This window comes from Convolutriloba macropyga, chromosome 8 (assembly GCF_964194025.1).
Source record: "Convolutriloba macropyga chromosome 8, txConMacr16.3, whole genome shotgun sequence".
Taxonomy (NCBI): Eukaryota; Metazoa; Xenacoelomorpha; order Acoela; family Convolutidae; genus Convolutriloba; species Convolutriloba macropyga.
In genome coordinates, this window is record NC_134475.1 from 32,412,693 (window position 1) to 32,432,578 (window position 19,886).

The window sequence follows — 19,886 nt, forward strand, 5'->3', positions numbered from 1 at the left end:
TAACTTTTTCTAAGGTAAATTGCCGGTTGTTGTGTAATGAATTTGCAAATTTTAAGTACTCGTCCGGGTCACCACGAACCGTGCATTCTCGTGATTAGAAAATTTTCATCAGTAATCTCGAGGTTTAAAGTGCTTAAGAACCCCCCCCCCCCAACCCAAACCGTAACCGTACACAGTGAACGGATATTACACAGTAATGACATCGCAGAGTAAATGACTTCAAATTGATGCGCAATCGAATGAAATGATATAAAAGTATTAACACTTGTCCTTGCCTATTTAAAGAATTAAATGTAGAATAAGAAAATCTGCGTGGGTTCTTCAGGATTCAATGTCTCTTGAATTTGAAGCGCAACTTTCTGGTAAACTGGCCGATATTTTGAGTGGCAGACTCAATACTGGCACGCCACAATGTGTGCTAGAAAAGACCAAAGGTATGCGGTTCTCAGACGGCCAAAATGTTCTCTTTCTTACTGGCCTACTCCCTGTCTCATCTGCGGAGCCGAAAAAAGTAAGTAGCATTTAGTGAGTTAGTCTTTCGGCGTATAATCACCTATTATCGTTGCGGGGAGGTTTACTGTATACAACCAGTATACGTTATATGATCCGAAAGAACATTCCGGCATATATAATAATACTATAATGCGTTTTAATTAAAAATGGTCATTTTTTACAGAAGCTTCAGCGGTCGATAACATTGGACCAGAATCAGCTGTTTTGGACTCCAGAGCCATCATCATCTCGTGGAAGTAGTCGAAGAGTCAAATTATTTGAAAGAGAAGACTACTTTGGATATAGGTAATAAAGATCTGATCGCTCGCACATTTTGATTATTTTGAACTCAAAAAGGAATGGTGATTAATAGCCGCCCTCATCTTCTCAGCCGGCTATTATAGCGCTCCTATTTTTTTCAAAGATTTTGAATTGTATTGATGCGCTGTGTTTTTTTTAAGATGCGTTGACACATTTTTCAATGACTGTGATCTTTCAAAACGGGATAAACAGGTAAAGCCCAGCGGGCATTAAGTTTCATTAGAGGCCCAAAGTGGGCTTTAGTAGTCCTTCAAGTCCTTATAGTGGTGCAGCTGCTGGGATGGACTTAATTTAAGGTTAAAAGGTCATTTTTAGGAGTTTTTGGGCTCAAAATGTTGCAATTTTTCATGTTTTTTGTGATTTTTTATGTTTTCGTCTTACGTTGAAGTTTTTAAAAAACGATGAAGGCCTTTTACGAGACAAAATAACTTGTTATGACCATTTTATGAGCTATATGTTGTGGTACTACAAACACAAACACGCAAAATGATAATAATTTTGGCAATTTTTTTCAGGTTTTTTTCAGCCATAGGTGTCAAGAAACCTCCTCTAGGGTTTGATAAAGGGTTTGATGATAGATTACTGCATAGTTTCTATTTTTACTATTCAAATTGGTGCGCTGTGTTTTTTTTAAGATGTGTTCACTCATTTTTCAATGACTTTGATCTTTCAAAACGGGATAAACAGGTAAAGCTCAGCGGGCAGTAAGTTTCATTAGACGCCCAAAGTGGGCTTTAGTAGTCCTCCAAGTGCTTTTAGTGGTGCAGCTGCTGGGATGGCCTTAATTTAAGGTTAAAAGGTATTATTCAGGTTGTTCCAGGGGCCAGTAAACCTCATCAGGATTTGATAATAAGTTACTGAAAAGTTTTCAGTTGCCTTGAAATAGGTTTCAACTTTTGAATATCACGTATTTTAGCAATTTTTTTTGACAAGATTTGAATTTTTTTCAGGTTTTTGAAAGTTTTTGTCGTTTTTTGAGTTTTTCAAGCTTCAGTGACCAGGCAACCTGCTTTGAGGTTTGTTAGAGCACTGCATAGTTTCCAGTAAAAATGGAATGGTTTTTAACATTTTATTGTCTCGAATTTAAGCATTTTTTCATAAAATCTGCAATTTTTTTAAGGCTTCCTAAAGTTTTTGTCAGTTTTTGCTTTTCGTCCATTCTCAAGTGCGAGAAAACGTATTCCACTATCGATCTTTTAGCCAATGAGTTTTTTAAGGCTTGGAATTGGGTTACTGGGTAGCCTTTAGGGACACACAAATGATTCTGAAGATATTTATTTCACGATTTTCAGCAACATTTCCTCATAATTTGCAATTGATTTCTTTTTTTAAATTTTTTGTTCATTTTCAAGTTAATCGATCTTCAAGGGCCAATGAATGTTTTTCAGGTCTTGCAGATATAAAACTGGACCGATTTCAGAAACAGAAATTGGTTTCGAACATTTTTTTGAAATTATTATTTTATGAATTTAGTTTTGTTTTGTTTTGATTCTTTTAGTTTCTCAATTTTTTGAGATGATTTTGTTTGTGTTCTGACTGGAATTGTTCAAATGATGTGCTGGTCAGGTAGAGTACGTCTGAGTTTTTCATTCAATTCTTTGAATTGTATTTCAGGACTTGTCCTGCTATGTTTTTACAATTCAAAGAATTTGAATTGTATTGGGGCGCTGTTTTTTTTTAAGATCTATTCACACATTTTCATGATTTTTGAAGTCAAATTGGAGTAGTGATTTTGGTCACGCCGAAACAGGAAATGAAGCGAAAAAGCGAGCGGTTTTGCGGCGTGAATTTTTTTCGCTCTAATTTGAAAGTAGAGTGAGAAAACGGTGTTTGAACAAAAATTCGGTTTCTCGGTAGTAGTTTTTTGTTCACATGCGGCAATTTCACTCTGATTTTTACTGTTTTTTCGATTTTTTGGATCGGATTTTTTTCTAACTGGTTTTCCCAATCCATTCACAGCTCATTCTAGGCCTAGTTTTTTGTTTGAATTAAATTTTCATTTCTCGCTAGGGGTTTTTTTGTTCACATGCGGCATGTTGATATTGATTTTCTGTTTTTTTTTCTTATTTTTTTGTTCTGATTTTCTTTAAAATGTTTTTCTGAATTCACTCATAGTCCATTCTAGGTCTAGTTTTTCTGTTTAGTCAATGAAAATTCTTTGAATTGTACGTCAGGACTTGTCCTGCTATGTTTTTTTTACTTCGTCAAACTTTTTTTCGCTTTACCCATTTTGCCGCTTTTTCAACATTTTGCGTGATATCTTTTTGACTTCTCTTGGCTAGTTTCACTCTTATGTCATTCTGCTCAAAGTCCTTTTAAACAGCAGCTGCTCAGCAAAGCAATTCAAAATGAAGAGAGTCAGTTTTAAAAAGATCAAAGTCAGAAATAGAAACGGGTTAAACCCATAAAGCCCATTTTAAGATGCACGGTACTTGAACTTTGTTCTCAAAAGTTTTAGTTTCTATCTATAATGCTTACTGGTATTGATACTGGACCCTGTAGCCTCTCACTGAGAGACAGGAGTATGTTCAATTACGAAATGACATCAAAATAAATCGAATTTTCTTTTCCTTCAATCTCAATGGAGTTATGGGAATCAACGGCGGCTATTTTCCGGCAATCTGCCGGGTATGTTTTTTAAACACGCACCCAAACAGAAAAAAAAGTGGTTTGTGCGGTTTGAAATTTGTTCAGTTGATTTTGAAAACAATACCCCCGTTAACAAATGTAAATGCAATTTTACAAGGTTCCGGCGCGCGATCAATACGTCTGCACATGGCAACTGTTCTGTGATTGCCATCTCTGTAAAAAAGTAAGTCGTCAATATTTTAAAGCTTGATGACTGGGACTAAGAACCCTCCGACGGAAGTCGCGAAACCACAAACACGCCGGCGCGTTCAATGCGCCGGAGAAGTTTTTCATTTTTCCGTAAATAGCGGTATGTTGAGTCCCACGTGAAATCTGTTAAACTTGCTCATAAAGGCGTTGAGCAAAATCTTTATTAAAGTTATCGATGTATGAACAAGTTGAACAGATTTTACGTGGGACTCAACATGCTGCTATTTATCGACAACTGACCTAATTCTATCTGCATTTACTCAGTAAGTAAGATTTCCAGCTTAACTATTTAGATTTATCGAAGTTCTGATGATTATGCGCCGATTGATATAGAAGTCATAATAACCGAACAGAGTTATGTTGGCTAAAATTGGCTTCCAAAAATAGGCAGTTGACCATGAATAATTACAGGATGTGCGTTAAGCTTTGTCAAGAAGTGTTATTGAACAAATTTTCCGTTTCTTGTCTTGTTTTTATCTCGTTTTATACAAGTAGTTTGCATTTACGATTTAATTTCTGATTCGCCCCAATCGTTGTTTCAGCTGTATGGAGGTGACAATTAATACAGCAAATTTACGCAAAGAGTGAATACCTTCAAAATAGAAAATTCATGAGAAACTGTTTAAACCCCGGGCGTTAATTCATAACATGACAACGTTTTTTAGAGCGAATGCTAATTGGTATTCGTATGAATCTGAATAGTCTTAAAGTTTGGAAACTAAGTTCTGTAAAATTTTCTAATCTATAGCTGCTCACCATTCAATTAAAACATTTTTGACACTTTGGAAAAAGGCTCTCGGTTTTTAACTTTTTCTGATTCAATCCCATTAGTCCCAAGGGTCAACTATGGCTATTTGTGGACAGTCTGTCGGCTGTTTTAATTTTTTGCTGATTTTCTCCGGACTAGTATATGCTTTTTTACATTTTTTGTGTGTTTTATTCAGAAAAGTATGTTTTTTGACAAAAGTGTATTTTAGATAGAAATATTGCTGTTGGATGACTACTGGGATTTTGCAACCTGTAGACAATTCTGTCACAAAGATTGGCAGATATTGAACTGGTTGTTTGGTGTTCCTTTTTCTGGATGTAGTTTTAATTGTTTCGTCACTGGTTGAAAACAGTTAAAAACTGGTTGAAAATAGTATTTTTGTCTTAAATTATGGGAGATTTGCCAAGAAAATTTTGAATTTTTGACTCTGATAATCGTATTTAAATTGGAATTTCCAAATTGAATAGTATGATTAATTGCTCTTGAACGAAGTTCATAGCAATTATTGTAAACGTGTGTCTTTTTTTAATGCAAAATTTTCGCTTGACAATTTTGACCTTTCTAGTGACTTTTACGCCCTTGACTTTTTGCGATTCGCGTGATCTAAATTTCTCTCTCACTCACAGTTTCAAGCAGCTGAACTCAATTGGCGGCAATTTAATACTAAAAGTTTAATGAAAAGTGCGCCGAAACTGGTGCCCTTTTTTACTTTAAATCTTAATAGTGGTATATGTTAACCTCTATTGTGGTTATTTGAAGCCCACTATTGAACTTCTTAGTCCCATTTGGGCGCCCCCTCCCTCCCCCCACCGACTGAAGCAGGTTGCAATTGATTAGAGCTCCTACTAGTCGTTCGAGAGCAATTCTTCCGACGTTTAGTCGGTAATGTTTGTTTCAGCTAAAATTGTTCTGGCCACGAATTGTCTCTGGTCAGATTTCATGAACAATTGAATCAGGACGCTTTTTGTTTTTGATGTTTTGAGTTTCATTGAATATAACTAAAAATTTGAGTTTTATGCGACAAAAAGCTTTTGGAACACGCTACCGTTCTCTCCGTTTCCGTATCTTTTTTGCTGAAATGAATATAAATAGAGATGAAAGTAGATTTTTTTTGTTCATACACCGCTGACTATTAATTTCAATTTTTATAATCAATGAAATTCTATATTTTTGCCAGATCATCATGAAGCTGCTTTTTAAGAAACTTAATATTTAATGTTTTTGGAGGATGCAAAGGGAGTTCGCTAAAATGCAATAATCCCCATCCTTGGAAATATTTGAAACGGTTAAACTTGCAAATAAAACTGAAATAGCAAACAGTTATCGAACCTATTGAGTTTTATAATTCGGTTTTCATTCACTGCAAAAGCTTGAGCTTCGTTTTCAACTGCTTTACCAACGTACTTTTTACCAGTATTTAAGTTAGAGAATTTGAATAAATCGGTTGCTTAATCAGCTTATTCCAGATTTTTCCATTTGTTTGTTTTTATTGCTCAGATCTCTTGTTTTCTTTTGATTTTTTTGGCTGTGACAAATTGTCATAGATGCTAGTAAAGTTTGAGTATGGTTGTTAAGCTTTTCCTTGTTCACTAAGTGCTCTAAATGTGGTTGTGTTTCAAAAATCGTTTTAGATTCTTAGACTTGCCTTTTTATCTTAAACTTGCCTGATTCTACATTTCTGACCATTTCAAAGGCAGCCGATGCGATTAGATGTAAATTGAGACTTCTCTAAAGCAAGCAGTACAGTTTTTTCTCTCTGTCAGTTAAATAAGAAGCAAGAAAGTGTGAGGAATGAGGGTTCGAACCCAACTACGTCTTAATTTCAGAAGAATTAAGTTGATGTCAAATTCTATGCAATATCAAGATTAATAGCTCTCAAACGAATTTTGTAGCAATTATATTAGTCCTGTCGGTCTTTTTTAATGCGATTTTTCACTTGACCGATTTTTCGTTTGACCCATCTGAATTTTCGTCCTCAAAAACTGGATAAAAAGGTAGCGCCCAGCGGGTACTAAGTGCACTTAGATCCTTTCAGCTCACTAGTGTCCAAGTATGATACACGGAAACTGTTTTGGATACTTACGGCGTGAAGGGCGGTTCTCAGAAGTTGGCTACTACCCCCCCCCCCCACTGTTGCCACCCCATTAGCCTCCGGCACACCCCCCGCTGCGCTCACCTTACGCCCCCTCAAATAAGCTAATGGTAGCCTCACTAAACCGTGGCTAGCTAATAACGAAGACAACCGCTCGCTGGTCGTGTGAGAGCAATTCGCCCGACGTTAGTCGGTTATGTTGCTGTTTTTGGTTGACGATGTTCAGCAAGGGTGATATACGAGCTGTTATAATAAAGAAGTAATTGAGTTATAGTTGAATAATTTTTTTCTGAAACCATGCTGCAGCTTAGAACGCTTTATATACCTGATTGTATACGAACATATCAAATATAAGAAAATGTTATTATTAATAGCCGCTGTCAGCCTCTCAAACGGCTATTATTTTGCGCTGTCCTTTTTTTAAACTCAAAGAATTTCAATTGTATAAGGGCGTCTGCACACATTTTATCTGTTCACACATTTTCATGATTTTTGAAGTCAAATTAGAGCAGTGATTTTGGTCACACCGATACAGGGGGTCGAGCGAAAAATCGAGTGGTTTTGCGGCGTGAATTTGTTTTGCTTGAATTTTGGAAGTGTGAGAAAACGGTGTTTGAACAAAAGTTCGCTTTCTAGCTAGTCGTTTTTTATTCACCAGCCGCAATTTCACTTTGATTTTTACTGTTTTTTCGATTTTTTGGATCGGTTTTTTATTTTAAATGGTTTTTCCAATTCACTCCTAGTACATTTTGGGCGTAGTCTTTTGTTTGAACCAAATTTCCATTTCTGGCTTGTTTTGTTCACATGCGGCATTTTGACATCGATTTTGTGTGTTTTTTTTTAAATTTTCTTGATCTGATTGTTATAGAGATGGTTTTCCCTATTCAATCATAGTCCATTTTAGGTCTAGTTTTTTGTTAAGTCAACGAAAATTCGTTGAATAGTACATCAGGACTTTTCCTGCTAAGTTTTTGCATTTCAAAGAATTTGAATTGTATTGGGGCGCTGTCTTTTTTTTATGATCTGTTCACACTTTTTCATGATTTTTGAAGTCAAATTGAAGTAGTGATTTTGGTCACGGATAAACAGGAAGTGGAGCGAAAAAGTGAGTGGTTTTGCGGCGTGAAACTTTTTTTGCTTTAATTTTAAAGTAGAGTGAGAAAACGGTTTTCCCAATGCATTCATAATCCGTTCTAGGTCTAGTTTTCTGTTTAGTCAATGAAAATTCTTTGAATCGCACGTCAGGACTTGTCCTGCTATGTTTTTTTATTTCGCTTTACCTTTTGATCACGTTTTTCGTTTTACATAAAAAAAACATTTTTAATTCCTTTGAGTATGAACTATAAAATATAGAACATAGTTTAAAGGCAATGTGAACAGATCAGCTTTACTGAACGCTCTTGTTTTAAGTCATCTGCATTACCCAATAGTACATAAGTAACGATTTTCATGTTTGACTTCTGACTTACCTCACTCACTGTTTCAGCTGTATGGATTCTAATTTTTTTCACTAATTGAATTGCGCAATATAGTGAATACGGTCAATGTCAAAAGGTATGAACTGATAAATCCCGGGCATTAAGTCATATTGCATTAGGTTATCAAAGTTCATTGGAGCGATTGCTAGCTGATATTAGTATTAAGCTTAAAACCCTTCAGTTTAGAAGCTGAAGCAAGTATAGGTTTATAATCTAACTGAAACTACACACTGAATTATTACAATTTTTGAAACTTAGAAAATTGTTTTGTCAATTTCTATCTCTTCTTTTTTCTTACTCTGTTTCATTCCCGATGTGGTTTTAGCGCTTCAACGGCGGCTATTTTCCGGCAATATGCAGGCTATTTTATCAAATTTGAAGCTTTTTTCGGTTATTTGAATTGCGCGCATTCTGAATTAAACTCTTGCTTAAAATAGAACCGATTTTGAGCCATGAACTTAAATGGTCCGTGTAGCATAGAGGTAAATGTCGCCTGCTCTCATCGCAGAGGTCGCAGGTGCGACAGGCTCCCTAGCCTCACCAGTCGTTCGAGAGCAATTCGTCCGACGTTGGTCGGTTTATGTTCTTAAACTCGGGTCGTAATATGTACCGGAGCATTTTGACACACAAATGTTTGGCATGTTAAGACCTGCATCCGCGGCAAGAGACGGCAGCAAATCTTCCGTGGAACCCCGAGCAGGTAGGAAGCCACTGGAGTACGAGCAGTGGGAACGAAGTGCAGGGGATACAAAATTGCACACATGTCTGAGTAAGTATCCATCTAGTTCGTGTGATCAAAAATAAAATATTAAATGCATTTTTATTCACAGATGTTTTCGAGTTTTCCAGCTGTTAGTAAAACAAAACTAAAAAAACTGAATTTCCAAATGAGTATAAATAGGTGTAGGAGCCTAAAAGTAACACAAATGGCAGTGTAAAGATATAACATAAATTATATGTAACAGATAAAAGATTTTATGATACTTTTGATGATACTTTTATTTGTCCAGCCATGATGTTTTTGACCTCTCTCCAAGAAAAATAGTTTTCGTTCTTGAATATCTGTAAAACTTATAAGTTGGCAAGCTAAGTCCTGTTTTTCTCCGGAAGGCAGACTTCTTAAATGTCAAAAGTTGATTGACATACAGTGCTGTATTCAAGCAATTGTTTAATTGGCAGTATATAATTATATAGTTTGATACTAAGTGATGAACAGTTAAATCGTTGAAAATAACAAGCTTTAACTGCCCAATTGAGTTGCTTTTCTAAGGTTGTCAGAAGATTTTTTGAAATTGACGAAAGCAAAACAGCTGAGTACTGGAGATGACTAATTACAAGAGAATTCAGTAGGATTTTGCGCAAATGGTATGGTACTACGTTTCTCAGGACATAAGGTGTTTTTATTCCTTGCGCCATCTTGCTGAGTATTTGTTTAACTCGTTGTTGGTACAACAATTTTTTGTCCAAAATTACTCCGAGATATTTCACATTCTCATTTTCTTTTATTATATGGTTGTCAACTTTAATAGACTCTGCTGCGGATGAAGTGCCAAAGACAATGAACTCAGTTTTTTCTGAATTCAGTTTTAAAGAATGGTATGAAAAATAGTCAACAAAAGAAATTGATTTCTGTAAATGAAGCTTGCAATCAGTATTTTTTTGCCGAAAGTATAGACAATTGCATCGTCAGCGTATTGGATTAAACTGCAGTTGATAAAATTTGGTAGATCATTTACATATAGGTTGAAAAGGAGTGGTCCCTAAAAACTGTGCCTTGTGGAACTCCTTGCTTGACCTCCAGCCAGTCAGATTCAGCTTCTGGTATCACTACTCGTTGATGTCGGTTACTGAGGTAACTCTTAATGAAAAGGATAGCCGAAGAGGAGAAACCAAGGTGTTTTAGTTTTTCTAGTAAAAGCGAGTGGTCAATTGAATCAAAAGCTTTTGACAAATCTAAAAACGCTGCAGTGACCACTTTTTTTTCATCAAGTTTCTGTCTTACAGTTTCTGTCAGATAACCAAGAGCATCAATTGTTGAAAAATTTTTTCTGAATCCAAACTGTGTGTTCGATAGGAGGTTGTATTTTGATAGGTGTTCCTCTATTTGATCTTTGATTAATATCTCAAGAACTTTTGACAAAGCAGGCGTTATAGAAATAGGCCTATAATTCAGCGGATTTTCAGTGTCTCCTTTTTTCTGGATAGGTGGAACATTTGCCAACTTCAGTAGAAAAGGAAATTTGTTTTGTTTAAGAAATCCGTTAAAGAGAAAACATATCGGCTCTGCTAACAGTTAGCATGCACAATTTTCAGTTGCATGGGCCATTTTTTACATTTTGTGTGTATACTGCTTAAGGTTTCCAAAGGCCCCGGGTTTCTTTCATTATCCCCGTGAATTAACATAAGTAAATGAACATATAGAAGGAAAAAGAGCCCAGATGAGGAAAAACATACGAAAACGAAAACTTTCAGTAGGTCAATTTTTATCAAACACATAGTTTTTCCAATTTAGAATTGTAAGTGAGGCTCAGTGGCGTGGGAAAGTTTAAAACCACTGTTTGCCTCGTCAAAAAATAATAACATAAATTTATCAGAATTACAGCTTTCAACATTATACTCAGTTAATGATGTCAAACCGCTCGTGCCCATTGAATCAAACAAACTATCAAAATGTTTGTTTATTTCATCTAAATATCAAGGTTTGACAACAATTAATATGGATGATAACGATTAAATGATTGGTTGTTGTTTGGAGGCTGTGAAAAGTAGCGTTGCTGATAATTAGAGAACTTATTTTGCATTTCATAATGCGGTAGATGTTACTTTACTGAAGTCAATAACCCCATTTGAGGTTTTTAATAGGTATCCTAGCAGTATGTTTTTCAGGAATGGTATTCCCAACATATAATTTAAATGCACATTGTCATGGTACAGTTGGTTGAAATGTGTGATGCGTGGATTGTAGGTTGGAACACTTCGAATAATATCATTTAGCTTATGCACTACAATTGCATTATCAACGTTCCCATAAGTACTATTTAGCAAATCATTGAAAACTGCAATTTTTTTTAATTTTTATCGCTGTTTATAGGTATCTCCCTAAAGGGAGGAATTTCACACAGCACCATTGAATCGGGAGTAAATTTTTGCATGCATTTATCAACCAGTTTTTGATAGTCAGCAAACAAATCTTTGCCATTTTTGGAAGATTTTGGAACGCTATTAGTCCCATCCTGCAAAATTAGGTTTTTTAGTTTTTTTGATTCATACTTGTCAACAACTTTTAGTTTTTCAAGCGTCGAGGAACTCTGGTAGGCATGAATTGCAACGTCCAGTGGAATACTTGCATCGTCATACAGTTTTGTTATTATGCTACTACCCAAAACACAATTCTCCTGCAAAGTCGTGAAATCATTTTTTTTGAAATATCTGACCTCTTCCTGGAACAAACCGAAACTATTGGGGGATGATGCTGACTGTTTCTCAGACTTGTTGTCTTGTTCTCCTCCAAGGCAGTGATGAGCATCAATTTTCGTTTTGAGTCCCGTTTACACTTGTTCAATAAATAATTCGTTACGATGTAATTTATTAGACAAATCAACATAAAGTTTGTAGGAAGTATGTTTATTTAGCTGTTTCCGTTCATCAAGAGTTAGCAGGTTGGGAAGTTGACAGCTGTTATCTATATTCATTGATTTTTTTTTTCACAGGAAATGTTTTATGTAAGGGAAACTAAGAGAATTTGTTCAATTTAATGTGCACGAAACGATTTTGTGTATTCAAAAAAGAGCATTTAAAGGCCAACTGTTTGAATGAACTGTAAAATGAGCGTCTGTTTGAATGAACTGTTAAATGAGCGTCTGAACTGTAATATGAGCGTCTGATGAACTGTAAAATGAGCGTCTGTTGAACTGTAAAATGAGCGTCTGATGAACTGTAAAATGAGCGTCTGCGAGCAGAATTATCTACGAGCAGATCTAACTACGATCGTCGAGGAACCCCGGTAGGCACCCCGATTTTTCAAGCGTCGAGGAACCCCGGTAGGCATGAATTGCAACGTCCAGTGGAATACTTGCATCGTCATACAGTTTTGCTATTTTGCTACTACCCAAAACAATTCTCCTGCAAAGTCGTGAAATCATTTTTTTTGAAATGTCTGACCTGTTCCTGGAACAAACCGAAACTATTGGGGGATGATGCTGACTGTTTCTCAGACTTGTTGTCTTGTTCACCTCCACGGCAGTGATGAGCATCAATTTTCGTTTTGAGTCCCGTTAACACTTGTTCATTAATTTTTCGTAGAACAGCTAGAGTAAGTATTGTTTTTATTGCACTCAAACGAAGTTTGTAGCAATTTTAGTCCTGTTGGTATTTTTTATGCGATTTTTCTCTTGACCGATTTTTCGTCTGTGACCCATTTGAATTTTCATCCTTAAAAACGAGATGAACAGGTAGCGGTCATCAGGTTTCATTAGAGGCCCCTAGCCGCGTTTAGTAGTCCTTCAAATGCTTAGTGTGGTGAAGCTACTGGGAAGGCCGTAGTTTAAGGTTAACAGGTCATTTTTAGGAGTTTTTTAGCCCAAAATGTTGCAATTTTTCGTGTTTTCTCGTCATTTTTCAAATTTTTTGTTGGACCTGTCTAATATTGAGGCTGGTTAAAGTTGATAAAGGTCATTTGAAAGAAAAAAACACTTTTTATGACCATTTTAAGAGCTATATGTTTTGGTAATTCAAACAAAAACACGCAAATTTTTACTAATTTTCACAAATTTTTCAAGCTTTTTGAAAATTTGTCATTTTTTGAGATTTTGTCAGCCCTAGATGTAAAGAAACCCCTAGATGTTTCATAATAGGCTACTGCATTGTTTCTAGTGATAATGGAATGGTTTTCAACATTTTAACATCACAAATTTCAGCTTTTCGTTTACACAACTTGCAATTTTTTTGGCATATATGGCCGTTATTCAGGTTTTTTCAGACTCAGCGGTCAGAAAACCTGGGTTAGGGTTTGATTGTGTTACTGAAAATTTTTTATTGGTCATGGATTGATTAGTTTCCGTCGTTTTAATATCACAAATTTTTGCAGTTTTTTTGATAACTTGCTTTCAAGTTTTTTTGTCGTTTTTTAGCCAAGAACATGCTCTAGGGCTTGGTAATAGGTGACTGCATAGTTTCTAGATGTAATGGAATTTTTTTCAAGATTTAAATATCACGAATTTAAGCAATTTTTAAAATGTTTAATTTTTTGACGATTTTAATTTTTGCACCAGGGACCTCCTACAAGGTTTGGTAAAAGCTGATGCATAGTTCCTTGAGTTAATGGAATGGTTATCAAGGTTCTAATGAGTCAAGTTGATAAAATTGATATTTTTTTCAAAGTTTTGAAAAATTCCTATGATATTACAATTTATGGATCCTACTGAGCCAGTAAATGTATTTGAGGATTGGAATAAGGATACTGGATATTCTCTTGAGACAATGAAATGGTTCTGAAGATATTAATGTCACGAATTATAGCAAGATTTTGTTAAAATTTGCAATTGTTTTGAATATTTGTCCTTTTCTGATTTTAACGATCATTACTGGGCAACGAAACTTCTTACTTCTTGCAGATGGGGTACTGACAGAACTGCAGGGACGAAAATGGTTATGAACACATTTTCCACTGCGACATTTGAAAACTTAAGTTATGCACTTTTTATGATTTTTTTTATTGTTTTTCAGGAAATCATTGTTAATTACTCTCAAGAGATGTTTGTGGCCTTTTTTATGCTTGGAGATGTTTGTTGGTCCTTTTTATGCGATTTTTCGCTTTACCGATTTTTTGTCTGACCCATTTGAGTTTTCGTCCTTAGAAACGGGATAAACAGGTAGCGGGCATTGAGTTTCATTAGAGGCCCTTAGCCGCGTTTAGTAGTCCAAGTGCTTAGTGTGGTGAAGCTACTGGTAAGGCCGTAGTTTAAGGTTAAAAGGTCTTTTTTAGGAGTTTCTGAACCCAAAATGTTTCAATTTTTCGTGTTTTCTTGTCGTTTTTCGAATTTTTGTTGGACCTGTCTAAAATTGAGGCTGGTTAAAGTTGATACAGGTCATTTGAAAGAAAAAACAACACTTTTTATGACCATTTTAAGAGCTATACTTTTTGGTAATCCAAACAAAAACAAGCAAATTTATACTAATTTTCACAATTTTTTCGAGATTTTTGAAAATTTTTCAGCCCTAGCTGTCAAGAAACCTCTAGTGTTTGATAATAGTCTACTGCATAGTTTCTAGTGATAATGGAATGGTTTTCAACATTTTAACATCACAAATTTTAGCATTTTTTGACAAAACTTATTCACGTCAGAATAATCTTTTTTAGGGTTTTATAATAAATTACGAAAAGTTTTTATTGGCCATGGAGTAGTTTTCAACTGATTAATATCACAAATTTTAGCAATATTTCATAAAGCTTGCAATTTTTAATATTTTAAATTTTTTTGTCATATTTCTCAGTTTTCTACAGCCTCAAGAGTCCAGGAACCTCCTCTGGGGTTTGAAATTAGGTTACTGTATAATTTTTAGATGTAATGGAGTGTTTTTAGAGGATTTAGCATGACACATTTTAGCATTTTTTTTTACCAGACTTGCTAAAATTTTTACGAAAATTTTTTGCATTTTTTTTACAAGATCTCAGGGTTCAGAAAAGCTGGGTTTGGTTTTGATAGTTAGTTACTAAAAAATTTTTAGTGGTCATGGATTGATTAGTTTCCATCTTTTTATTATCACAAATTTTTGCAATTTTTTGATAAACCTTGCTATTTTTCAAGTTTTCAACCTTTTCATTTTTTAGCCAAGAACAGCCTCTAGGATTTGGTAATAGCCTCCTGCATAGTTTATAGATGTAATGGAATGTTTTTCAAGATTATAATATTACGAATTTGAGCAATTATTAAAATGTTTGTTATTTTTGCATGTTTTTTGATTGTTTCAATTTTTTGGCACCAGGTTCCTCCTCCATGGTTTAATAATAAGCTGCTGCATAATTTCTATAGAGTTAATGGAATGGTTATCAATATTTTAATGAATCGAGTTTAGCAATTTTTTGATGAAATTCGATTTTTTTTTTCAAATATTTGCAAATTTCTATCATGTTCCAATTTATTGACTCTAATGAGCCAGTGAAATTATGTAAGAAGTAGAATATGGATACTAGATAGTCTCGTGAGACAATGGAATGGTTCTGAAGATATTAACATCAAGAATTTTGCAATTTTTCGTTAAAATTTGCAATTGTTTTTAAACTTCTTGAGTGTTTTTGTCCTTTTCTGATTTTAAAGATCTTACTGGCCAAGGAAACTTTTTACGTCTTGCAGATAGGGTACTGACAGAACTGCAGAGACAAAAATTGGGAATGAACATTTTTCGCTGCGACATCTAACTTTTAAGTTTGCTTCCAGTTTTTTTTATATGATTTAATTACTAACTAGGCTAGAAAACTAAAGTTGCACAGTTGATTGTCATCATTGAAAATATTCCTAATTCTCTTTCACTCCGGTTGGGTTTATTTCCTCTTTCTGGTTCAAGTTTTATCTCTCACACTCTATCTCTCTATATCACTTTACTTAACTCTTTTGTTGATGCCGCACTTCAGCTGCTGTTATGTGACCTGATGTCATCTATTACACTCATTAGCGTTGAAACATAGTAGAAATTTTAATCATAAATGACTCAATTACCACTTTTCAGGAAATTCCATCGCCGCGTTTAGTAGTCATTAAAGAGCTTAGTGTGGTGAATCTACTGGGAAGGCCGTAGCTTAAGGTTAAAAGGTCATTTTTAGGAGTTTTTGAGCCCAAAATGTTGGCAGTTTTTCGTGTTTTCTTGTCGTTTTTCGAATTTTTTGTTGGACCTGTCTAAAATTGAGGCTGGTTAAAGTTGATACAGGTCATTTGAAAGAAAAAACAACACTTTTTATGACCATTTTAAGAGCTATACTTTTTGGTAATCCAAACAAAAACAAGCAAATTTATACTAATTTTCACAATTTTTTCGAGATTTTTGAAAATTTTTCAGCCCTAGCTGTCAAGAAACATCTAGTGTTTGATAATAGTCTACTGCATAGTTTCTAGTGATAATGGAATGGTTTTCAACATTTTAACATCACAAATTTTAGCATTTTTTGACAAAACTTATTCACGTCAGAATAATCTTCTTTAGGGTTTTATAATAAATTACGAAAAGTTTTTATTGGCCATGGAGTAGTTTTCAACTGATTAATATCACAAATTTTAGCAATATTTGATAAAGCTTGCAATTTTTAATATTTTAAAATTTTTAGTCATATTTCTCAGTTTTCTACAGCCTCAAGAGTCCAGGAACCTCCTCTGGGGTTTGAAATTAGGTTACTGTATAATTTTTAGATGTAATGGAGTGTTTTTAGAGGATTTAGCATGACACATTTTAGCATTTTTTTTACCAGACTTGCTAAAATTTTTACGAAAATTTTTGCATTTTTTTTACAAGATCTCAGGGTTCAGGAAAGCTGGGTTTGGTTTTGATAGTTAGTTACTAAAAAAATTTTAGTGGTTATGGATTGATTAGTTTCCATCTTTTTATTATCACAAATTTTTGCAATTTTTTGATAAACCTTGCTATTTTTCAAGCTTTCAGCCTTTTCATTTTTTAGCCAAGAACATCCTCTAGGATTTGGTAATAGCCTCCTGCATAGTCTATAGATGTAATGGAATGTTTTTCAAGATTATAATATCACGAATTTGAGCAATTTTTAAAATGTTTGTTATTTTTGAAAGTTTTTTGACTGTTTTAATTTTTTTGCACCAGGTTCCTCCTCCAAGGTTTAATAAAAGCTGCTGCATAATTTCTATAGAGTTAATGGAATGGTTATCAATATTTTAATGAATCGAGTTTAGCAATTTTTTGATGAAATTTGAATTTTTTTTTCAAATATTTGCAAATTTCTATCATGTTCCAATTTATTGACTCTAATGAGCCAGTGAAATTATGTAAGAAGTAGAATATGGATACTAGATAGTCTCGTGAGACAATGGAATGGTTCTGAAGATATTAACATCAAGAATTTTGCAATTTTTCGTTAAAATTTGCAGTTGTTTTTAAACTTCTTGAGTGTTTTTGTCCTTTTCTGATTTTAAAGATCTTACTGGCCAAGGAAACTTTTTACGTCTTGCAGATAGGGTACTGACAGAACTGCAGAGACAAAAATTGGGAAAGAACATGTTTTTTCGCTGCGACATCTAACTTTTAAGTTTGCTTCCAGTTTTTTATGATTTAATTACTAACTAGGCTAGAAAACTAAAGTTGCAGAGTTGATTGTCATCATTGAAAATATTGCTAATTCTCTTTCACTCCGGTTGGGTTTATTTCCTCTTTCTGGTTCAAGTTTTATCTCTCACACTCTATCTCTCTATATCACTTTACTTAACTCTTTTGTTGATGCCGCACTTCAGCTGCTGTTATGTGACCTGATGTCATCTATTACACTCATTAGCGTTGAAACATAGTAGAAATTTTTATCATAAATGACTCAATTACCACTTTTCAGGAGATTCCATGGCCGCGTTTAGTAGTCATTAAAGAGCTTAGTGTGGTGAATCTACTGGGAAGGCCGTAGCTTAAGGTTAAAAGGTCATTTTTAGGAGTTTTTGAGCCCAAAATGTTGGCAATTTTTCGTGTTTTTTCGTCATTTTTCAAAATTTTTGTAAGGCCTGTCTAAAATTGAGGCTGGTTAAAGTTGATGAAGGTCTTTTGAAAGGAAAATACTTTTTATGACCGTTTTAAGAGCTATATATTTAGGTAACCAAAATTTAGAATTTGTGACTCTGATTCGTTTTTAATTTTAGGTTTCCAAATTGAATAGTATCATTTTTTTTAGCTAAAATTGCTCTGGCCTCGAATTGTTTCTTTTCAGGTTTCTTGAACAATTGAATCACGACACTTTTTGTATTTGATGTTTTGAGTTTCATTAAATATAACTAAAAATTTGAGTTTTATGCGACAAAAAGCTTTTGGAACACGCTACCGTTCTCTCCGTTTCCGTATCATTTTTGCTGAAATGAATATAAATTGAGATGAAAGTAGATTTTTTTTGTTCATACACCGCTGACTATTAATTTCAATTTTTATAATAAATGAAATTCTATATTTTTGCCAGTTCATCATGAAGCTGCTTTTTAAGAAACTTATTATTTAATGTTTTTGGAGGATGCATAGGGAGTTCGCTAAAATGCAATAATCCCCATCCTTGGAAATATTTGAAACGGTTACACTTGCAAATAAAACTAAAATAGCAAACAGTTATCGAACCTATTGAGTTTTATAATTCGGTTTCCATTCACTGCAAAAGCTTGAGCTTCGTTTTCAACTGCTTTACCAACGTTCTTTTTACCAGTATTTAAGTTAGAGAATTTGAATAAATCGGTTGCTTAATCAGCTTATTCCAGATTTTTCCATTTGTTTGTTTTTATTGCTCAGATCTCTTGTTTTCTTATGATTTTTTTGGCTGTGACAAATTGTCATAGATGCTAGTAAAGTTTGAGTATGGTTGTTAAGCTTTTCCTTGTTCACTAAGTGCTCTAAATGTGGTTGTGTTTCAAAAATCGTTTTTAGATTCTTAGACTTGCCTTTTTATCTTAAACTTGCCCGAATCTACCTTTCTGACCATTTCAAAGGCCGCTGGTGCGAATAGATGCACATTGAGACTTCTCCGAATCAAGCAGTACAATTTTTTCTCAGTTAAATAAGCAAGACAGTGTGAGGAATGAGGGGTCATAACCAACTACGTCTTATTTTCAGAAGAATTAAGTTGATGACAATTTCTTTTGCAATATCAAGATTAATTGCTCCCAAACGAATTTTGTAGCAATTATATTAGTCCTGATGGTTGTTTCTATTGCGATTTTTTTGCTTGACATTTGAGAAACGGGATAAAAAGGTAGATTTCAGTGGGCATTAAGTTCGCTTAAAGCCTTTCAGCTAACTATATTTCAAGTATGCCATTCACGGAAACTGTTTTGGAGACTACTTATGGTGTGAAGGTCGATTCTTAGAAATTGATCCAACACCCCCACCCCACACATCAGCCCCCCAAATTCCTACCCCTGCACGTCTTTCAGGTCATAAGGGCCCTGTGCAGTCAACAGTCAATGTCCCCCTACGACCCTCTCCTCTCCTCACCCCCCTCCCCCGAATGTTGCACCCCACCGCACCCGCTAATTAAGCTAAAGCTAGCCTCAATAAACCGTGGCTAGCTACTGACTAAGCCAACCGCTCGCTGGCCGTTTGAGAGCAATTCGCCCCACGTTAATCGGTTATTGATTCGTTGGACAGCTATAGTAACCATACAAAAAACAAGTGATAACTGCAAAAGTGGATGCCATCCTAAGTTAATAAATATCGAAGGGCGGGAAACTTCAAAATAATACAAATCAGTTGTAATTTTGTAAATTTAGTTTTGATGGATTATGGATGAAAATAATGGTTGATATTAATATTAACTTGATGGATAAAAAGGACAGACTTGTTTACAAGTGAGGTTAAAAAGACCCGCAATTTTCGTCAATATAATGGACAAAGCATTTAGTTGTAAAAAAAACTAAAATCAAACTAATTCAATTTTCCAAGCCAAAAAACACCCAAGTTTTGCTCTCCAAAAAGTTTGAAACAGTTATTGTCAACGTTTTTTTAATGCAAAATGCTTGCTTGACCGTTTTGTTCAAGGACATTCTTTCGATTTCCATTCTCGGGTATCTTCTTTATTTTTGCCTTCTTGATTTTTGTTTGACCTAAATTGCTTTTCATTCAGTAACTAAGTCTGTTGCTAAAACATAAGTGATCGTAAGATACGCAATCATAGTGGCTGTATGGTTGAGTGTATATCGCT

At 34.6% G+C, this 19,886-nt stretch overlaps 1 protein-coding gene across 1 annotated transcript in view; it reads left to right on the plus strand.

The window, feature by feature from the left end:
• Nucleotides 1–272: 272 nt before the first annotated feature.
• Nucleotides 273–19,886, plus strand: part of LOC142344690 (uncharacterized) — a 43,391-nt gene continuing 23,777 nt past the window's right edge. Inside the window, exons 1-3 of the mRNA XM_075396531.1 lie at nucleotides 273–511; nucleotides 677–798; nucleotides 8,638–8,759. Of these exons, the coding sequence (XP_075252646.1) occupies nucleotides 332–511; nucleotides 677–798; nucleotides 8,638–8,759 (424 nt within the window). The 5' untranslated portion in view covers nucleotides 273–331. The remainder of the gene's footprint in view (nucleotides 512–676; nucleotides 799–8,637; nucleotides 8,760–19,886) is intronic.